This window comes from Coregonus lavaretus, assembly GCF_964263955.1.
Source record: "Coregonus lavaretus genome assembly, chromosome: 17".
NCBI classification, from domain to species: Eukaryota; Metazoa; Chordata; class Actinopteri; order Salmoniformes; family Salmonidae; genus Coregonus; species Coregonus lavaretus.
The window spans coordinates 5,534,241-5,553,995 of NC_140004.1; the positions used below are offsets into that span (position 1 = coordinate 5,534,241).

A 19,755-nucleotide genomic window follows, 5' to 3' on the forward strand; every position below is an offset into this window, starting at 1 on the left:
CAGCTCTAACATCAATACACGGGGCAGATCTAGCAGCTCTAACATCAATACACGGGGCAGATCTAGCAGCTCTAACATCAATACACGGGGCAGATCTAGCAGCTCTAACATCAATACACAGGGCAGCTCTAGCAGCTCTAACATCAATACACGGGGCAGCTCTAGCAGCTCTAACATCAATACACGGGGCAGCTCTAGCAGCTCTAACATCAATACACGGGGCAGATCTAGCAGCTCTAACATCAATACACGGGGCAGCTCTAGCAGCTCTAACATCAATACACGGGGCAGCTCTAGCAGCTCTAACATCAATACACGGGGCAGCTCTAACATCAATACACGGGGCAGATCTAGCAGCTCTAACATCAATACACGGGGCAGCTCTAGCAGCTCTAACATCAATACACGGGGCAGATCTAGCAGCTCTAACATCAATACACGGGGCAGATCTAGCAGCTCTAACATCAATACACGGGGCAGCTCTAGCAGCTCTAACATCAATACACGGGGCAGCTCTAGCAGCTCTAACATCAATACACAGGGCAGATCTAGCAGCTCTAACATCAATACACGGGGCAGCTCTAGCAGCTCTAACATCAATACACGGGGCAGATCTAGCAGCTCTAACATCAATACACAGGGCAGCTCTAGCAGCTCTAACATCAATACACGGGGCAGCTCTAGCAGCTCTAACATCAATACACGGGGCAGATCTAGCAGCTCTAACATCAATACACGGGGCAGATCTAGCAGCTCTAACATCAATACACGGGGCAGATCTAGCAGCTCTAACATCAATACACGGGGCAGCTCTAGCAGCTCTAACATCAATACACGGGGCAGATCTAGCAGCTCTAACATCAATACACAGGGCAGCTCTAGCACGGCAGCAATTTGACGAAATGACTTGTTGGAAAGGTGGCATCCTATGACTGTTGAAAGTCACTGAGCTCTTCAGTAAGGCCATTCTCTACTGCCAATGTTTGTCTATGGAGATTGCATGGCTGTGTGCTCGATGTTATACACTTGTCAGTAACGGGTGTGGCTGAAATAGCCGAATCCACTAATTTGAAGGGGTGTCCACATACTTTTGTATATATAGTTTATATTGAAAAACAAATCCCCATGGAAACAGACACAATGACTACAAAATAAGGACTGTGGTAGGCCAGCTGAAGGTAGAAAAGACTACAGTTACTTTAGAGATAGTATCTCACTCTCACCTTGAAGGAAACGCTATAGCCAACATGCACACAAAGGAACCAGAAAGGAGTGACGTAAAGAAACACATGGGCACGGCACACATACGGAGAAAGCAGAAAAGCTCAGCAACACATATTTAGATCGATGACACCAAATGGACTCATTTTGACATGGAGGACAGGACACACAAACAAAATATTGCAAATAGGAAAAACAATATCATGGCCATAGATCCAGACATGTGAATTAATGGGAGAATATTGGAATAACATGGGAATGCTAAATGTAGTGTGTACACACTTATGAATGCAAACACGCACACGCACACATAACACACAATAGCTCTGAGGACGCAGTAAGTCAAGAGAAGTGGGGGCAGTGTGTTTACCGGCGAAGGTACCCTTGCTGAGGCACTCTTTGATGCGGTTGGCTCGGCGGACGTGGAAGGCCTTTGTGATCTCCTGGTTCATGAAGCTCTCCCGGTTCAGCACATTGGCCACCATCATCCTCAGGTCAAACACCTCCAGCAGCTCGGCGATGGTGGCCACCTGCATCAGGTCCCCTCGGCTCTCGTCCAGACTGCCTGTATACAAGTACTGCAGCACGGCCTGAAACCACCGCAGAGTTGAAAAAAGAATCAACACCCTCTCAACTTATCGGAATTGAGTATTAAGCCAAGCAGTGGTATAAATCAAGTTAATAAACACCATTTGATGTGTTTGAATTCACTTCACTTTAATTACCTTTAATTCTCCTCTTAAATGTAAATATAATGGCAAAATTTAGATTTCTGCCTATATAGACATACCCAAAAGTAACTGCTATTCATGTGTAATTACATGATTCTGAAACTTGGTATATTTGGAAAGAAGACATCTGGGAGATTATGAGGAAATGATCAGAAGACAGATAGGAGTTACATAGTTCAGAATTCACAAGATCAAGCACACACAAAATAACAGTTTAATTTTGAAAGTCATCTTTCATTGACAAGCTATAAGTGAATTATTGATGACTAGACCTGGAACCACATCAGATGGCTTCCATAACATGTGAACAATATCAGAAAAAAAAATGGGCAGATGTTTTAGTAAGTGGTGTCAGGTGTGGTCACGGACATTTCCAAGTCTCTAAGCCAGGTAGCAATAGTTCACATTACACATAAAAAGGTTCTAGACCTTGTTTTGTCCAACCCAGGTCAACTGCATATCCCTGGAAAGCTTATCTCATTGGCTACAAGACTGTCAAGGTGCCATAATAGCCAATCCCCTGTTTAATGGATGCCTACAGTGCGTAAGCAGGCAACATCATATTTTTGATGCGCAAAGATATAGTAACTCGGTGGACATTCGATGTTGCCATTAAATCATACATCATCAGATAACATTGGCAATAGGCTTGTTCCTACCAACCTAAGGATTAATTTGATATTCCCCGTGTAGCTATAGTTCAAACACAGACCAAATCAAAGCTTACCTTGTGAGATGTTTGCTGTTGGGTGAAAACGTGTAAAATAAACATTTTGACTCTCGGGGCTGGTGATTAATAACGGTAGGTCACAGGCAGACAAATAAGATAGCCCCATGATCTGTGGAGTCCCGGCTTTCGGTGTGTATTGACGTATTCCGTGTTTATTTTGTTTATTCTTCACAACGCTAACCGGAATGTAGGTAGCAGCCATCTTGAAATGAGGTCATCGGCTCGGCTTGTCCTTAAAAATTCATATGCCCATATATGGTAGTAAGTCACACCAAAGATTTGAAGGCACCGATCAATAGCCAAGATACTCAGCTTTCCGTAGACACCCTGCTCATGTAGATAGGGGCTACCGTTCTCATAACAGACTGAATATAGGGACTTTTTTTAAAATGTCTTTGTTGCCCTAAAATGTGTTATGGTTGTGATGACCAGTAGGGGCATTCTTCACAGTGCACTAAGATTATACAACCCTGGAGCAGTGTTGGGAATGGGAACCTCACGATGTAGCTGGTTTTGCATGATTTAATACAATGATTTAGCAGACGCTATTATCCAAAGCATCTTGCAAGACTTGTTTTGTTGTTATCAGATCTTACCTGGAAGGGTTCTTCCTGTATGAGGACGTCCATGGAGACCACGGTCATGAGGCGAAGTCGCCCCGTCTCGGGGTCAGCTATGTGCTCCAGGTAAACACTCAGGAAGCCCCTCCCCCAGCCCGAGAGGCCACGGCCGGCTCCCAGGGGCCCCAGGGGGCACTGGCTCCTGGCGGGGAGGGCGTTATCACTTTTGGAAGTTCTCAGGGAGCCCTGCTGGAGCATGGGTGGCCGTTTGAGTCCCCTGGCGCCCCCCTCCCCCTCCTTATCGATGTCCAAGCTCTTAGTGCGCCCCGCCTGCTCTTTGGCTCCTCTCCTGCTCTGCTCGTCCTCCTCCCCGCTCTCGGCGCGCTCCTCTCCCTCCCAATCCGACTCGGTAGCCAGCAGGTCCAGGGTGAAGAGGTCATAGAACTTGGAGCAGGATGTGGCCAGGTAGACTTTGTGTGCAAAGACGCGCGTGGCACCGCCCTGGAGAAGGAAGAGGACGTCAGCGCACAGCGGCCGGCAGAGGAGGGAGTCAGGGGCCTCTCCGTCGATGGGAGGGGGGTCGGGGATGCCCACCACAGGGCGAGGTGGACGGGGGGGCAGGAAGGGGGCCTGGAGGAGGGGCCGCTGGACTCTCTTCAGGTGGGACTTCCAGAACTGGAGGTGGCGGCGGGAGATAAGGGCAGAACGGATGGCGTTGTCGAACACATCCTTGACCCCAAACTGGGCCACGATGCTGGTCTCGAAGTAGGGAATGCCCAGCTCCTTAGCCACCTCGTGGCCTCTCTCAGGAGGTAGGATGTCTGTAGGCTTGATGGGTCTGAAGACAAAGGGAGAGGATTACATCATTAGCAGAGAGGTAGATCTCTAATGAAAGGATTGTTCTATAACTGTGTTATCGTGCCACAGGGCTGTAACTGAGTCAAGAGTGTATTAGACAAAAACAAGGACCTAAACTATGGACAGACAGAAGGCCAGACAGGTGCGTTTGCATTTCAGTCAAATGCCACACACCCAGCCAATGGATGTGATGGGACTGCTGCGGTCAAGGTGGTCCAGACCTGGGTTCAAATACTATTTTAAGTATTTCAATTACTTTCAAAGACATTTCAAAGTAAGTATATATATTTTTTTGTATTAGAATATAATACTATTGAAAAAAGTCAAATACACAGGCAAGTGTATTTTCAAACAAAAATATTTAAATACTCCATGCATTTGTACCCAGGTCTGTATTGTCCTAGGGGTATTTGAGATGTATTTGGAAACAACTTGGCTATTTGAAAATAGTTTCAAATAGTAGGTCTATTTATAGGAAATGATTTGAAAATACTTTCAAATACTTCAAATAAAAGTCGTTGGATTCGGGCACATTATTTGAAAATACTCAAATAAAACAGAAAATAAGTATTTCAAATTAAAATAAACTTAAATATGCATGTATTTAAACCCGTTTCAGGAGGATGAGGGTGATCTTACTTGGCTAGGGGTCTGCGGGCGCGGTTGACAGCCTCCAGGTCGGCGTAGCGCAGGTCCAGCTGGCAGCCCACCAGGATGATAGGGGTGCGGGGGCAGAAGTGCTTAATCTCAGGGTACCACATAGTGCGGACATGGCGCAGGGAGTTGGGGTTGGCCAGTGAGAAACACAGCACCACCACGTCAGACCTGTGCCACGCACAAATAAGAGAGAGGGAGAGAGGAGGGCGAGAGAGTTGGGGAAAGGAGAGAGGGTAATGTAGAAGGAGGGAGAGAGTAAGAGAGAGAGAGAGCTGGAGGTACATTCCTGGAGGTCAAAAACATGTCTGAGAAGAGTCTGCACTAGTGCTGCTGGGCACAGTGAATATGGATGGCGACATTGAGCGGCCTGGGGTGTGGGGTCATGGGGTTGTGTGTGTGTGTCATGTCTACAGGCCTCTGAGGCTGGTGGGCTGTGAAGCCCCTCTCTCTCCCTTACGTAAGCCCACTAAGGCCCTAAGGCAGCCAATGCCACAGAGAGTGGTTAATAATAGAGCAAAACACACACACACAACAGCTACAGTGCAGCAGTGTGTTGGGCCAGGCTGACAACAGGACTTAAGGATGTTCTCCACCACTAGTGTCTCTGAGGCACGGCTCTGACAGGCATGTGTGTGTGGCTTCCCATATGTGAATGAATGTCAGCTACCACGTAACCAGCACAGCACTAAGGGAGCCTCTCCACTCTGCCCTAATTTCAGACTAAGCAGAGCACTCTTCTAGAGGCTATGAAATTGACTTCAGTAAAGATAAATTGGTTAATTGTTATGTTTTATGGGGATTTATCCGGGGTCAAAACATGGAATTCACTAAATATATTATAATAATTCTAATCAATAAGTAGGGCTGTGACGGTCATAGAATTTTGGATGACTGTAATTGGCATAATGAGTGGACTGGTGGCCATTGCGAGTGTATCTATAGGAGCGAAGCAGGAAGTAAAAGCAGGATGTAAAAGGAGGAAGTGTATGAATCAATATGTGCTGATAATATTGTTGATTCAACTCAACTGACATTACAAAAAATAAATTCCATTGCATGAGCCACATAAGTCAACATAATTAGAATTAAAATTCTACATTTCAGCACGGAGCAACAACGTTTCTGCACGTTGTTAAGATTCCATGTTCCCGCAGAAACGGACTCAAACGCAGGAATGCCCCGCCGTCCTCTTTTCAGTCAGCTGTTCGTTCCACAAAAATTATTTTATTTATTTCTTAAACGGTTATGACGTTTTTTTTTTAATTTTCATGACGGTCTTCATCGATAATCGTCGGTTAAACGGTTATACAGTAATTGTGCCAGCCCTATGGCTAACAACCATGGTCAGATCAAAGTTTTTTCTAATGGGTTATTAACTCATAAGAGTCTAAGCTCTGTCTAAGTTGGAGGAGGGGTGGGGGGTTCTATATGGAATTGTTTTAAGAAAGTCATACCAAGTATCATTTAGCTATTTGATTTTGAAGACCCCTTGAAGTATAAAAAAAAGATAGATTTTTTTTTTTTGTGACAAATTATGTAGACCAAATTGTTTTTGTGAGAAGACCGATTTTCAGGATGTCTCAAGGTCTGACAAACCCCGCTCTAGCCTGTCACTTTTCACCGCAGATGTGGAAGTGTGATATAGGCAGATGCGGTGGATTGAGACGTATCCAGTGCAAAATATCTCTAGCTTAAACGGACTGATTTTTATGGGGATTTATTGATTATGCTAATTAAATGTACACGGGGCGCGGACATCAACCTTAAGGGTTAAAGATGATAACGGAAGATGAAACCGGTCAACAGAGTCAACTGGGTTTAAACAACTAAGTAAACACTACTCATAATTATTTAGTGGAAAAATGCCTGTGCACAGCCAACATGATAGGCCCCAGAAGCTAGATAGAGTAGTCGGCCAAATAAGCAACAGAATAACACTGGTTCCATAGACCATACCTTAACTTCCACCAATATGTACCCTAGGGAAAATTACACCTACACTACTACCGTTCAAAAGTTTGGGGTCACTTAGAAATGTCCTTGTGTTCGAAAGAAAAGCAAATTTTTTGTCCTTTAAAATAACATCAAATTGATCAGAAATACAGTGTATACATTGTTAATGTTGTAAATGGCTATTGTAGCTGGAAACGGCTGATTTTTAATGGAATATCTACATAGGCGTATAGAGGCCCATTCTCAGCAACCATCAGTCCTGTGTTCCAATGGCACGTTGTGTTTACGAATCCAAGTTTATCATTTAGAAAGGCTAATTGATCATTAGAAAACCCTTTAGCAATTATGTTAGCACAGCTGAAAACTGTTGTGCTGATTAAAGAAGTAATAAAACTGGCCTTCTTTAGGCTAGTTGAGTATCTGGAGCATCAGCAATTGTGGGTTCGATTACAGGCTCAAAATGGCCAGAAACAAATAACTTTCTTCTGAAACTCGTCAGTCTATTCTTGTTTTGAGAAATGAAGGCTATTCCATGCGAGAAATTGCCAAGAAACTGAAGATCTCGTACAACACTGTGTACTACTCCCTTCACAGAACAGCGCAAACTGGATCTAACCAGAATAGAAAGAGGAGTGGGAGGCCCTGGTGCACAACTGAGCAAGAGGACAAGTACATTTGAGAGTTTGAGAAACAGACGCCTCACAGGTCCTCAACTGGCAGCTTCATTAAATAGTACCCGCAAAACACCAGTCTCAACGTCAACAGTGAAGAGGTGACTCCGGGATGCTGACCTTCTAGGCAGAGTTGCAAAGAAAAAGCCATATCTCAGATTGGCCAATAAAAAAAAAGATGGGCAAAAGAACACAGACACTGGACAGAGGAAGTGTTATGGACAGATGAATCGAAGTTTGAGGTGTTCGGATCACAAAGAAGAACATGTGTGAGACGCAGACCAAATGAAAAGATGCTGGAGGAGTGCTTGATGCCATCTGTCAAGCATGGTGGAGGCAATGTGATGGTCTGGGGTGCTTTGGTGGTGGTAAAGTGTGAGATTTGTACAGGGTAAAAGGGATCTTGAAGAAGGAAGGCTATCACTCAATTTTGCAACGCCATGCCATACCCTGTGGACGGCGCTTGATTGGAGCCAATTTCCTCCTACAACAGGACAATGACCCAAAGCACAGCTCCAAACTATGCAATAACTATTTAGGGAAGAAACAGTCAGCTGGTATCTGTCTATAATGGAGTGGCCAGCACAGTCACCGGATCTCAACCCTATTGACCTGTTGTGGGAGCAGCTTGACCGTATGGTACGTAAGAAGTGCCCATCAAGCCAATCCAACTTGTGGGAGGTGCTTCAGGAAGCATGGGGTGAAATCTCTTCAGATTACCTCAATAAATTGACAACTAGAATGCCAAAGGTCTGCAGGGCTGTAATTGCTGCAAATGGAGGATTCTTTGACGAAAGCAAAGTTTGAAGGACACAATTATTATTTCAATTAAAAATCATTATTTCTAATCTTGTCAATGACTACATTTCCTATGTATTTTGCTATATTTCCTTTTCTTTTTTTTTCTTTCTTTTTTTTCACCTTTACTTAACTAGGTAAGCCAGTTGAGAACAAGTTCTCATTTACAACTGCGACCTGGCCAAGATAAAGCAAAGCAGTGCGATAAAAACAACAACACAGAGTTACATATGGGATAAAACAAAACATAAAGTCAAAAATACAACAGAAAATCTATATACAGTGTGTGCGAATGTAGTAAGTTATGGAGGTAAGGCAATAAATAGGCTATAGTGCAAAATAATTACAATTAGTATTAACACTGGAATGTTAGATGTGCAAGAGATGATGTGCAAATAGAGATACTGGGGTGCAAATGAGCAAAATAAATAACAATATAGGGATGAGGTAGTTGGGCGGGCTAATTTCAGATGGGCTGTGTACAGGTGCAGTGATCGGTAAGGTGCTCTGACAACTGATGCTTAAAGTTAGTGAGGGAGATAAGAGTCTCCAGCTTCAGAGATTTTTGCAATTTGTTCCAGTCATTGGCAGCAGAGAACTGGAAGGAATGGCGGCCAAAGGAGGTGTTGGCTTTGGGAATGACCAGTGAGATATACCTGCTGGAGCGCATACAACGGGTGGGTGTTGCTATGGTGACCAATGAGCTAAGATAAGGCGGGGATTTGCCTAGCAGTGATTTATAGATGGCCTGGAGCCAGTGGGTTTGGCGACGAATATGTAGTGAGGACCAGCCAACAAGAGCGTACAGGTCACAGTGGTGGGTAGTATATGGGGCTTTGGTGACAAAACGGATGGCACTGTGATAGACTACATCCAATTTGCTGAGTAGAGTGTTGGAGGCTATTTTGTAAATGACATCGCCGAAGTCAAGGATCGGTAGGATAATCAGTTTTACGAGGGCATGTTTGGCAGCATGAGTGAAGGAGGCTTTGTTGCGAAATAGGAAACCGATTCTAGATTTAACTTTGGATTGGAGATTCTTAATGTGAGTCTGGAAGGAGAGTTTACAGTCTAACCAGACACCTAGGTATTTGTAGTTGTCCACATACTCTAGGTCAGACCCGTCGAGAGTAGTGATTCTAGTCGGGTGGGCGGGTGCCAGCAGCGTTCGATTGAAGAGCATGCATTTAGTTTTACTAGTGTTTAAGAGCAGTTGGAGGCTACTGAAGGAGTGTTGTATGGCATTGAAGCTTGTTTGGAGGTTTGTTAACACAGTGTCCAATGGAGGGCCAGATGTATACAAAATGGTGTCGTCTGCGTAGAGGTGGATCTGAGAGTCACCAGCAGCAAGAGCGACATCATTGATATACACGGAGAAAAGAGTCGGCCCAAGAATTGAACCCTGTGGCACCACCATAGAGACTGCCACAGATCCAGACAACAGGCCCTCCGATTTGACACATTGAACTCTATCTGAGAAGTAGTTGGTGAACCAGGCGAGGCAGTCATTTGAGAAACCAAGGCTATTCAAACTCACTTCATGCAAGTTTTCATGGAAAACAAGGACATTTCTAACTGACCCCAAACTTTTGAATGGTAGTGTACATACTCACACACCTACACACACAAACAGGAATTTCCATTAGCATCCTGTCAAAGTGTCATTACCATGGCTCAGACTGCTTTTAATCTATGTTAGTGTGTACGTGCCTTTGCCCTTGTGGTAAGGGTTGTGACTATTCCTGCATCTGTCTGCGTGAATGTTCATACGTCCATGTACATGTGTGGACGTGAGTCAGAGAGGAGTTGACAAAACACACATCAGGAGTCTATATCGCTCATTGACCCTGTTGGCCAATCATTTACCAACTGCACCTGAAAAATAACTAATAGGTAGATCTAGGATCAGCTTCCCCTACCCCAAATCTAACCTTAACTATTACTGGGGGAAATCAAAAACTGACACGAGTTCAGCATCTAGGGGCAACTTCACCCTACTCTGTCTTTGTCAAGTCAAACTACAAAGGTCAGCAGGGCTGCTAGCTAACCAAAGCTGGGTGTTTTGTGTTTTTACATGATATAGAGCGAGGCTGAGCTCAAACTCCTGACTGACTGGCTGACTGCTCAGTGTATACACAACCCAGCAGAGATCCCCTGGACACAGACACACACTTTCCACTGTTATTAGAGATCATGCAGGTACTATGTCACTCCATAACGGTGACATAAGGGTTAATAACTCACCTATTCAGTCTTCGGAATGACACACTGTAGTCATTCGTCAATAACATGCTAACGTCTTCATAGCAGTCTACAAATCAATAAATGATAAATAAATGAGTCATTGAGATATATATACACAATGAGGGAAAAAAGTATTTGATCCCCTGCTGATTTTGTACGTTTGCCTACTGACAAAGAAATGATCAGTCTATAATTTTAATGGTAGGTTTATTTGAACAGTGAGAGACAGAATAACAAACAAAAAAATCCAGAAAAACGCATGTCAAAAATGTTATAAATTGATTTGCATTTTAAATGAGGGAAAAAAGTATTTGACCCCCTCTCAATCAGAAAGATTTCTGGCTCCCAGGTGTCTTTTATACAGGTAACGAGCTGAGATTAGGAGCACACTCTTAAAGGGAGTGCTCCCAATCTTAGTTTGTTAACTGTATAAAAGACACCTGTCCACAGAAGCAATCAATCAATCTGATTCCAAACTCTCCACCATGGCCAAGACCAAAGAGCTCTCCAAGGAAGTCAGGGACAAGATTGCAGACCTACACATGGCTGGAATGGGCTACAAGACCATCGCCAAGCAGCTTGGTGAGAAGGTGACAACAGTTGGTGCGATTATTCGCAAATGGAACAAACACAAAATAACTGTCAATCTCCCTCGGCCTGGGGCTCCATGGAAGATCTCACCTCGTGGAGTTGCAATGATCATGAGAACGGTGAGGAATCAGCCCAGAACTACACGGGAGGATCTTGTCAATGATCTCAAGGCAGCTGGGACCATAGTCACCAAGAAAACAATTGGTAACACACTACGCCGTGAAGGACTGAAATCCTGCAGTGCCCGCAAGGTCCCCCTGCTCAAGAAAGCACATATACATGCCTGTCTGAAGTTTACCAATGAACATCTGAATGATTCAGAGTAGAACTGGGTGAAAGTGTTGTGGTCAGATGAGACCAAAATGGAGCTCTTTGGCATCAACTCAACTCGCGTGTTTGGAGGAGGAGGAATGCTGCCTATGACCCCAAGAACACCATCCCCACCGTCAAACATGGAGGTGGAAACATTATGCTTTGGGGGTGTTTTTCTGCAAAGGGTACAGGACAACTTCACCGCATCAAAGGGACGATGGACGGGGCCATGTACCGTCAAATCTTGGGTGAGAACCTCCTTCCCTCAGCCAGGGCATTGAAAATGGGTCGTGGATGGGTATTCCAGCATGACAATGACCCAAAACACACGGCCAAGAATGGCTCAAGAAGAAGCACATTAAGGTCCTGGAGTGGCCTAGCCAGTCTCCAGACCTTAATCCCATAGAAAATCTGTGGAGGGAGCTGAAGGTTCGAGTTGCCAAACGTCAGCCTCGAAACCTTAATAACTTGGAGAAGATCTGCAAAGAGGAGTGGGACAAAATCCCTCCTGAGATGTGTGCAAACCTGGCGGCCAACTACAAGAAACGTCTGACCTCTGTGATTGCCAACAAGGGTTTTGCCACCAAGTACTAAGTCATGTTTTGCAGAGGGGTCAAATACTTATTTCCCTCATTAAAATGCCAATCAATTTATAACATTTTTGACATGCGTTTTTTCTGGATTTTTGTTTTGTTATTCTGTCTCTCACTGTTCAAATAAACCTACCATTACAATTATAGACTGATCATGTCTTTGTCAGTGGGCAAACATACAAAATCAGCAGGGGATCAAATACTTTTTTCCCCTCACTGTATATGAGTTTGGACACACCTACTCATTCAAGGGTTTTTCTGTATTTTTACTATTTTCCACATTGCAGAATAATAGTGAAGACATCAAAACTATGAAATAACACAAATGGAATCATATAGTAACCAAAAAAGTGTTAAACAAATCAAATTATATTTTATATTTTATATTCTTCAAAGTAGCCACCCTTTGCCTTGGTGACAGCGTTGCACACTCTTGGCATTCTCTCAACCAGCTTAATGAGGAATGCTTTTACAACAGTATTGAAGGAGTTCCCACATATGCTGAGCACTTGTTGGCTGCTCTTCCTTCACTCCGTGGTCCAACTCATCCCAAACCATCTCAATTGGGTTGAGGTCGGGTGATTGTGGAGGCCAGGTCATCTGATGCAGCAGTCCATCACTATCCTTGGTAAAATAGCACTTACACAGCCTGGAGGTGTGTTTTGGTCATTGTCCTGTTGAAAAACAAATGATAGTCCCACTAAGTGCAAACCAGATGGGATGGCGTATCGCTGTAGAATGCTGTGGTAGCCATGCTGGTTAAGTGTGCCTTGAATTTTAAATAAATCACTGACAGTGTCACCAGCAAAGCACCCCCACACCATAACACCTCCACCTCCATGCTTCATGGTGAGAACCACACATACGGAGATCATCGTTCACGTACTCTGCGTCTCACAAAGACACGGCGGTTGGAACCAAAAATCTCACATTTGGACTCATCAGACCAAAAGGACAGATTTCCACTGGTCTAATGTCCATTGATTGTGTTTCTTGGCCCAAGCAAGTCTCTTCTTATTATTGGTGTCCTTTGGTAGTGTTTCTTTGCAGCAATTCGATCATGAAGGCCTGATTCACGCAGTCTCCTCTGAACAGTTGATGTTGAGATGTGTCTGTTAATTGAACTCCGTGAAGCAGAGGTAGCTCTGGGTCTTCCTTTCCTGTGGCGGTCCTCATGAGAGCCAGTTTCATCATAGCGCTTGATGGTTTTTGCGACTGCACTTGAAGAAACTTTCAAAGTTCTTGAAATGTTCCAGATTGACTGACCTTCATGTCTTAAAGTAATGATGGACTGTCGTTTCTCTTTGCTTATTTGAGCTGTTCTTGCCATAATATGGACTTGGTCTTTTAGAAAATAGGGCTATCTTCTGTATACCACCCCTACCTTGTCAAAACACAACTGATTGGCTCAAACGCATTAAGAAGGAAAGAAATTCCACAAATTACCTTTTAAGAAGGCACACCTGTTAATTGCAATGCATTCCAGGTGACTACCTCATGAAGCTGGTTGAGAGAATGACAAGAGTGAAGCAAGCTGTCATCAAGGCAACGGGTGGCTACTTTGAAGAATCTCAAATATAAAATATATTTTGATTTGTTTAACACTTTTTTGGTTACTACATGATTCCATATGTGTTATTTCATAGTTTGTATTTCTTCACTATTATTCTACAATGTAGAAAATAGTAAAAATAAAGAAAAACCCTGGAATGAGTAGGTGTGTCCAACCTTTTGACTGGTACTGTATATATGCCCTATGATCAAATAATAAACCCTATCAAATACTCGTCTACACAGAGAGGACAGTGTGAGCATACCTATAAGTAGTTGATTGCTGAATAAGGGTGCTTGCATGGGGTGGCATGGCTATCTGATACTGGGTTTAGGGCAAGAGGTTGAGCCCCACAGCGCCCAAACAGAAGGGCAGAGACGGGAAGGCACAGAACAGCTGAGCTTGCACTGTGCTATCAGCTGACTGCAGGCTGACTGAGCACACACAGACAATGAGTCACTGACTATTTGAAAAGGCGCACAGCCACACACACACACACAGCTGCGCACGCACAGCTGCACACGCACACACACAAAGCCGCACACTAAAACACACACAGTCTGTCACTCAAAAACAGATCCACAAAGTGACCGGGTGACCTGTTATACAAACACAGCCCCCACCCACCCTCCAGACTGACATCCTGCTCAGTGTGTGTGTGTGTGTGTGTGTATATGTGGGTGGATTAAGTCCTGCTAGCTGGCTGGGTGAGGATCAGTGCTATGTCTGAAAGGTCAGGGATAGAGATGATGCCATCATGTCTGTGTGCTAGAGGAGAGTCGATAGTCGATATATGCCTTCCTTGGCGCTCCAAAAAGATAAATAAAAAACGCCCAGCACTGGCCGTGATCTCATGATGGTCGGAGCCGGAGCGCGCTGCTTAGACCATTGCGCTACAGCAGTTCACAATGCTCTAGCACAGCGGTACTCAACCGGAGCTCCGAGGTACTGCAGGGGGTCCATGAATATACATAATGCATATATATACAGTACCAGTAAAAAGTTTGGACACACCTACTCATTCAAGGGTTTTTCTTATTTTTTACTATTTTCTACATTGTAGAATAATAGTGAAGACATCAAAACTATGAAATAACACATATGGAATCATCTAGTAACCCAGAAAGTGTTAAACAAATCAAAATATATTTTATATTTGAGATTCTTCAAAGTAGCCACCCTTTGCCTTGATGACAGCTTTGCACATTCTTGGCATTCTCTCAACCAGCTACATGAGGTAGTCACCTGGAATGCATTTCAATTAACAGGTGTGCCTTCTTAAAAGGTAATTTGTGGAATTTCTTTCCATCTTAATGCGTTTGAGCCAATCAGTTGTGTTTTGACAAGGTAGGGGGGGTATACAGAAGACAACCCTATGTGGTAAAATACCATATTATGGCAAGAACAGCTCAAATAAGCAAAGATAAATTACAGTCCATCATTACTTTAAGACATGAAGGACAGTCAATCTGGAAAATTTCAAGAACTTTGAAAGTTTCTTCAAGTGCAGTGGCAAAAACCATCAAGCGCTATGCTGAATCTGTCTCTCATGAGGACCGCCACAGGAAAGGAAGACCCAGAGTTACCTCTGCTGCAGAGGATAGGTTCATTAGAGTTAACTGCACCTCAGATTGCAGCCCAAATAAATACTTCAGAGATCAAGTAACAGACACATCTCAACATCAACTGTTCAGAGGAGACTGCATGAATCAGGCCTTCATGGTCGAATTGCTGCAAAGAAACCACTACTAAAGGACACCAATAAGAAGAAGAGACTTGCTTGGGCCAAGAAACATGAGCAATGGACATTAGACTGGTGGAAATCTGTCCTTTGGTCTGATGAGTCCAAATTTGAGATGTTTGGTTCCAACCGCCATGTCTTTGTGAGATGCAGAGTAGGTGAACGGATGATCTCAGCATGTGTGGTTTCCACCGTAAAGCATGGAGGATGAGGCGTGATGGTGTGGGGGTGCTTTGATGGTGACACTGTCTTTGATTTATTTAGAATTCAAGGCACACTTAACCAGCATGGCTACCATAGCATTCTACAACGATACGCCATCCCATCTGGTTTGCGCTTAGTGGGACTATCATTTGTTTTTCAACAGGACAATGACCCAAAACACACCTCCAGGCAGTGTAAGGGCTATTTGACCAAGAAGGAGAGTGATGGAGTGCTGCATCAGATGACCTGGCCTCCAAAATCACCCGACCTCAACCGAATTGAGATGTTTTGGGATGAGTCGGACAGCAGAGTGAAGGAAAAGCAGCAACCAAAATGCTCAGCACACAGTTGAAGTCGGAAGTTTACATACACCTAGGTTGGAGTCATTAAAACTTGTTTTTCAACCACTCCACAAATGTCTTGTTAATAAACTATAGTTTATCTACTTTGTGCATGACACAAGTAATTTTTCCAACAATTGTTTACAGACAGATTATTTCACTTATAATTCACTTTATCACAATTCCAGTGGGTCAGAAGTTTACATACACTAAGTTGACTGTGCCTTTAAACAGCTTGGAAAATTCCAGAAAATGATGTCATGGCTTTAGAAGCTTCTGATAGGCTAATTGACATAATTTGAGTCAATTGGAAGTGTACCTGTGGATGTATTTCAAGGCCTACCTTCAAACGCACTGCCTCTTTGCTTGACATCATAAGGAAAATCAAAAGAAATCAGCCAAGACCTCAGAAAAACAATTGTAGACCTCCACAAGTCTGGTTCATGCTTGGGAGCAATTTCCAAACGCCTGAAGGTACCACGTTCATCTGTACAAACAATAGTACGCAAGTATAAACACCATGGGACCACGCAGCCATCATACCGCTCAGGAAGGAGACGCATTCTGTCTCCTTGAGATGAACGTACCTTGGTGCGAAAAGTGTAATTCAATCCCAGAACAACAGCAAAGGACCTTGTGAAGATGCTGGAGGAAACAGGTACAAAAGTATCTATATCGACAGTAAAACAAGTCCTATTTCGATATAACCTGAAAGGCCGCTCAGCAAGAAGAAGCCACTGCTCCAAAACCGCCATAAAAAAGCCAGACTACGGTTTGCAACTGCACATTGGGACAAAGATCGTACTTTTTGGAGAAATGTCCTCTGGTCTGATGAAACAAAAATAGAACAGTTTGAATAGTTTGGCCATAATGACCATTGTTATGTTTGGAGGAAAAAGGGGGTGCTTGAAAGCCGAAGAACATCATCCCAACCGTGAAGCACGGGGATGGCAGCATCATGCTGTGGGGGTGCTTTACTGCAGGAGGGACTGGTGCACTTCACAAAATAGGAAAATTATGTAGATATATTGAAGCAACATCTCAAGACATCAGTCAGGAAGTTAAAGCTTGGTCACAAATGGGTCTTCCAAAAAGACAATGAACCCAAGCATACTTCCAAAGTTCTTGCAAAATGGCTTAAGGACAACAAAGTCAAGGTATTGGAGTGGCCATCACACAAAGCCCTGACCTCAATCCTATAGAAAATGTGTGGGCAGAACTGAAAAGGCGTGTGCGAGCAAGGAGGCCTACAAACCTGACTCAGTTACACCAGCTCTGTCAGAAGGAATGGGCCAAAATTCACCCAACTTATTGTGGAAAGCTTGTGGAAGGCTACCTGAAACGTTTGACCCAAGTTAAACAATTTAAAGGCAATGCTACCAAATACTAATTGAGTGTATGTAAACTTCTGACCCACTGTGAATGTGATGAAATAAATAAAAACTCAAATAAATCATTCTCTCTACTATTATTCTGACATTTCACATTCTTAAAATAAAGTGGTGATTCTAACTGACCTAAGACAGGGAATTTTTACCAGGATTAAATTTCAGGAATGGTGAAAAACTGAGTTTGAATGTATTTGGCTAAGGTGTACGTAAACTTCCAACTTCAACTGTATGTGGGAACTCCTTCAAGACTGTTGGAAAACCATTCTAGGTGAAGCTGGTTGAGAGAATGCCAAGAGTGTGCAAAGCTGCCATCAAGGCAAAGGGTGGCTATTTGAAGAATCTCAAATATAAAATATATTCTGATTTGTTTAACACTTTTTTGCTTACTACATGATTCCATATGTGTTATTTCATAGTTTTGATGTCTTCACTATTATTCTACAATGTAGAAAGTAGTAAAAATAAAGAAAAACCCTTGAATGAGTAGGTGTGTCCAATTCTGTTGTTGCTAGCGATATTCAAAAAAACATTGAAATAATAAAATAACTGTGTGTGTATATATATATATACACAGTTATTTTATTATTTCAATGTTTTTTGAATATCGCTAGCAACAACAGAATAAACTAATTTTGAATTACATACCTAAAGTAGGAAATAGTAGAATATCTTCTTTCTTCTTTATTAAACAACCCTTAATATTGAGCAAATTACACTCACTGGCATCCGTGACATAGGCTTTGAAAAGCACCCACAAATAGGCGACCAGTAGGGCAAGTGCTGGTAAGCTTTCTTGACTTGGGCATCCTTTTTTTGCCAACACATGGCTAACCTTTGTTTAACCAACTAAACAGCTGCCCTTAGCAAAAATGTGTTTGGAGTTACCTTTCAAGTAACCTTGTTGCGAACCAGGCTTCCCTAATGTGACAACGACGTGATTTTGGAGGTATGGCAACGCGAGATTACCTTTGTAGCTAACAGGCTATGTTAGAGAATAGGCTACAGTGGGGAAAAAAAGTATTTAGTCAGCCACCAATTGTGCAAGTTCTCCCACTTAAAAAGATGAGAGAGGCCTGTAATTTTCATCATAGGTACACACCAACTATGACGACAAATTGAGAAAAAGAAATCCAGAAAATCACATTGTAGGATTTTTTATGAATTTATTTGCAAATTATGGTGGAAAATAAGTATTTGGTCACCTACAAACAAGCAAGATTTCTGGCTCTCACAGACCTGTAACTTCTTCTTTAAGAGGCTCCTCTGTCCACCACTCGTTACCTGTATTAATGGCACCTGTTTGAACTTGTTATCAGTATAAAAGACACCTGTCCACAACCTCAAACAGTCACACACCAAACTCCACTATGGCCAAGACCAAAGAGCTGTCAAAGGACACCAGAAACAAAAAATTGTAGACCTGCACCAGGCTGGGAAGACTGAATCTGCAATAGGTAAGCAGCTTGGTTTGAAGAAATCAACTGTGGGAGCAATTATTAGGAAATGGAAGACATACAAGACCACTGATAATCTCTCTCGATCTGGGGCTCCACGCAAGATCTCACCCCGTGGGGTCAAAATGATCACAAGAACGGTGAGCAAAAATCCCAGAACCACACGGGGGGACCTAGTGAATGACCTGCAGAGAGCTGGGACCAAAGTAACAAAGCCTACCATCAGTAACACACTACGCCGCCAGGGACTCAAATCCTGCAGTGCCAGACGTGTCCCCCTGCTTAAGCCAGTACATGTCCAGGCCCGTCTGAAGTTTGCTAGAGTGCATTTGGATGATCCAGAAGAGGATTGGGAGAATGTCATATGGTCAGATGAAACCAAAATAGAACTTTTTGGTAAAAACTCAACTCGTCGTGTTTGGAGGACAAAGAATGCCGAGTTGCATCCAAAGAACACCATACCTACTGTGAAGCATGGGGGTGGAAACATCATGCTTTGGGGCTGTTTTTCTGCAAAGGAACCAGGACGACTGATCCGTGTAAAGGAAAGAATGAATGGGGCCATGTATCGTGAGATTTTGAGTGAAAACCTCCTTCCATCAGCAAGGGCATTGAAGATGAAACGTGGCTGGGTCTTTCAGCATGACAATGATCCCAAACACACCGCCCAGGCAACGAAGGACTGGCTTCGTAAGAAGCATTTCAAGGTCCTGGAGTGGCCTAGCCAGTCTCCAGATCTCAACCCCATAGAAAATCTTTGGAGGGAGTTGAAAGTCCGTGTTGCCCAGCGACAGCCCCAAAACATCACTGCTCTAGAGGAGATCTGCATGGAGGAATGGGCCAAAATACCAGCAACAGTGTGTGAAAATCTTGTGAAGACTTACAGAAAACGTTTGACCTGTGTCATTGCCAACAAAGGGTATATAACAAAGTATTGAGAAACTTTTGTTATTGACCAAATACTTATTTTCCACCATCATTTGCAAATAAATTCATTAAAAATCCTACAATGTGATTTTCAGGATTTTTTTCCCCTCATTTTGTCTGTCATAGTTGACGTGTACCTATGATGAAAATTACAGGCCTCTCTCATCTTTTTAATTGGGAGAACTTGCACAATTGGTGGCTGACTAAATACTTTTTTTCCCCACTG

General features: G+C 43.3%; 1 protein-coding gene across 1 annotated transcript in view; it reads right to left on the bottom strand.

Annotated features, from left to right (window-relative positions):
• LOC311145093 (rho-related BTB domain-containing protein 1-like) overlaps positions 1–19,755 on the bottom strand; it is a 64,767-nt gene that overhangs the window by 20,133 nt on the left and 24,879 nt on the right. The window contains exons 4-6 of the mRNA XM_084181275.1: positions 4,740–4,925; positions 3,279–4,080; positions 1,592–1,811 (exon numbers count right to left, since the gene is read on the bottom strand). Of these exons, the coding sequence (XP_084037401.1) occupies positions 1,592–1,811; positions 3,279–4,080; positions 4,740–4,925 (1,208 nt within the window). The remainder of the gene's footprint in view (positions 1–1,591; positions 1,812–3,278; positions 4,081–4,739; positions 4,926–19,755) is intronic.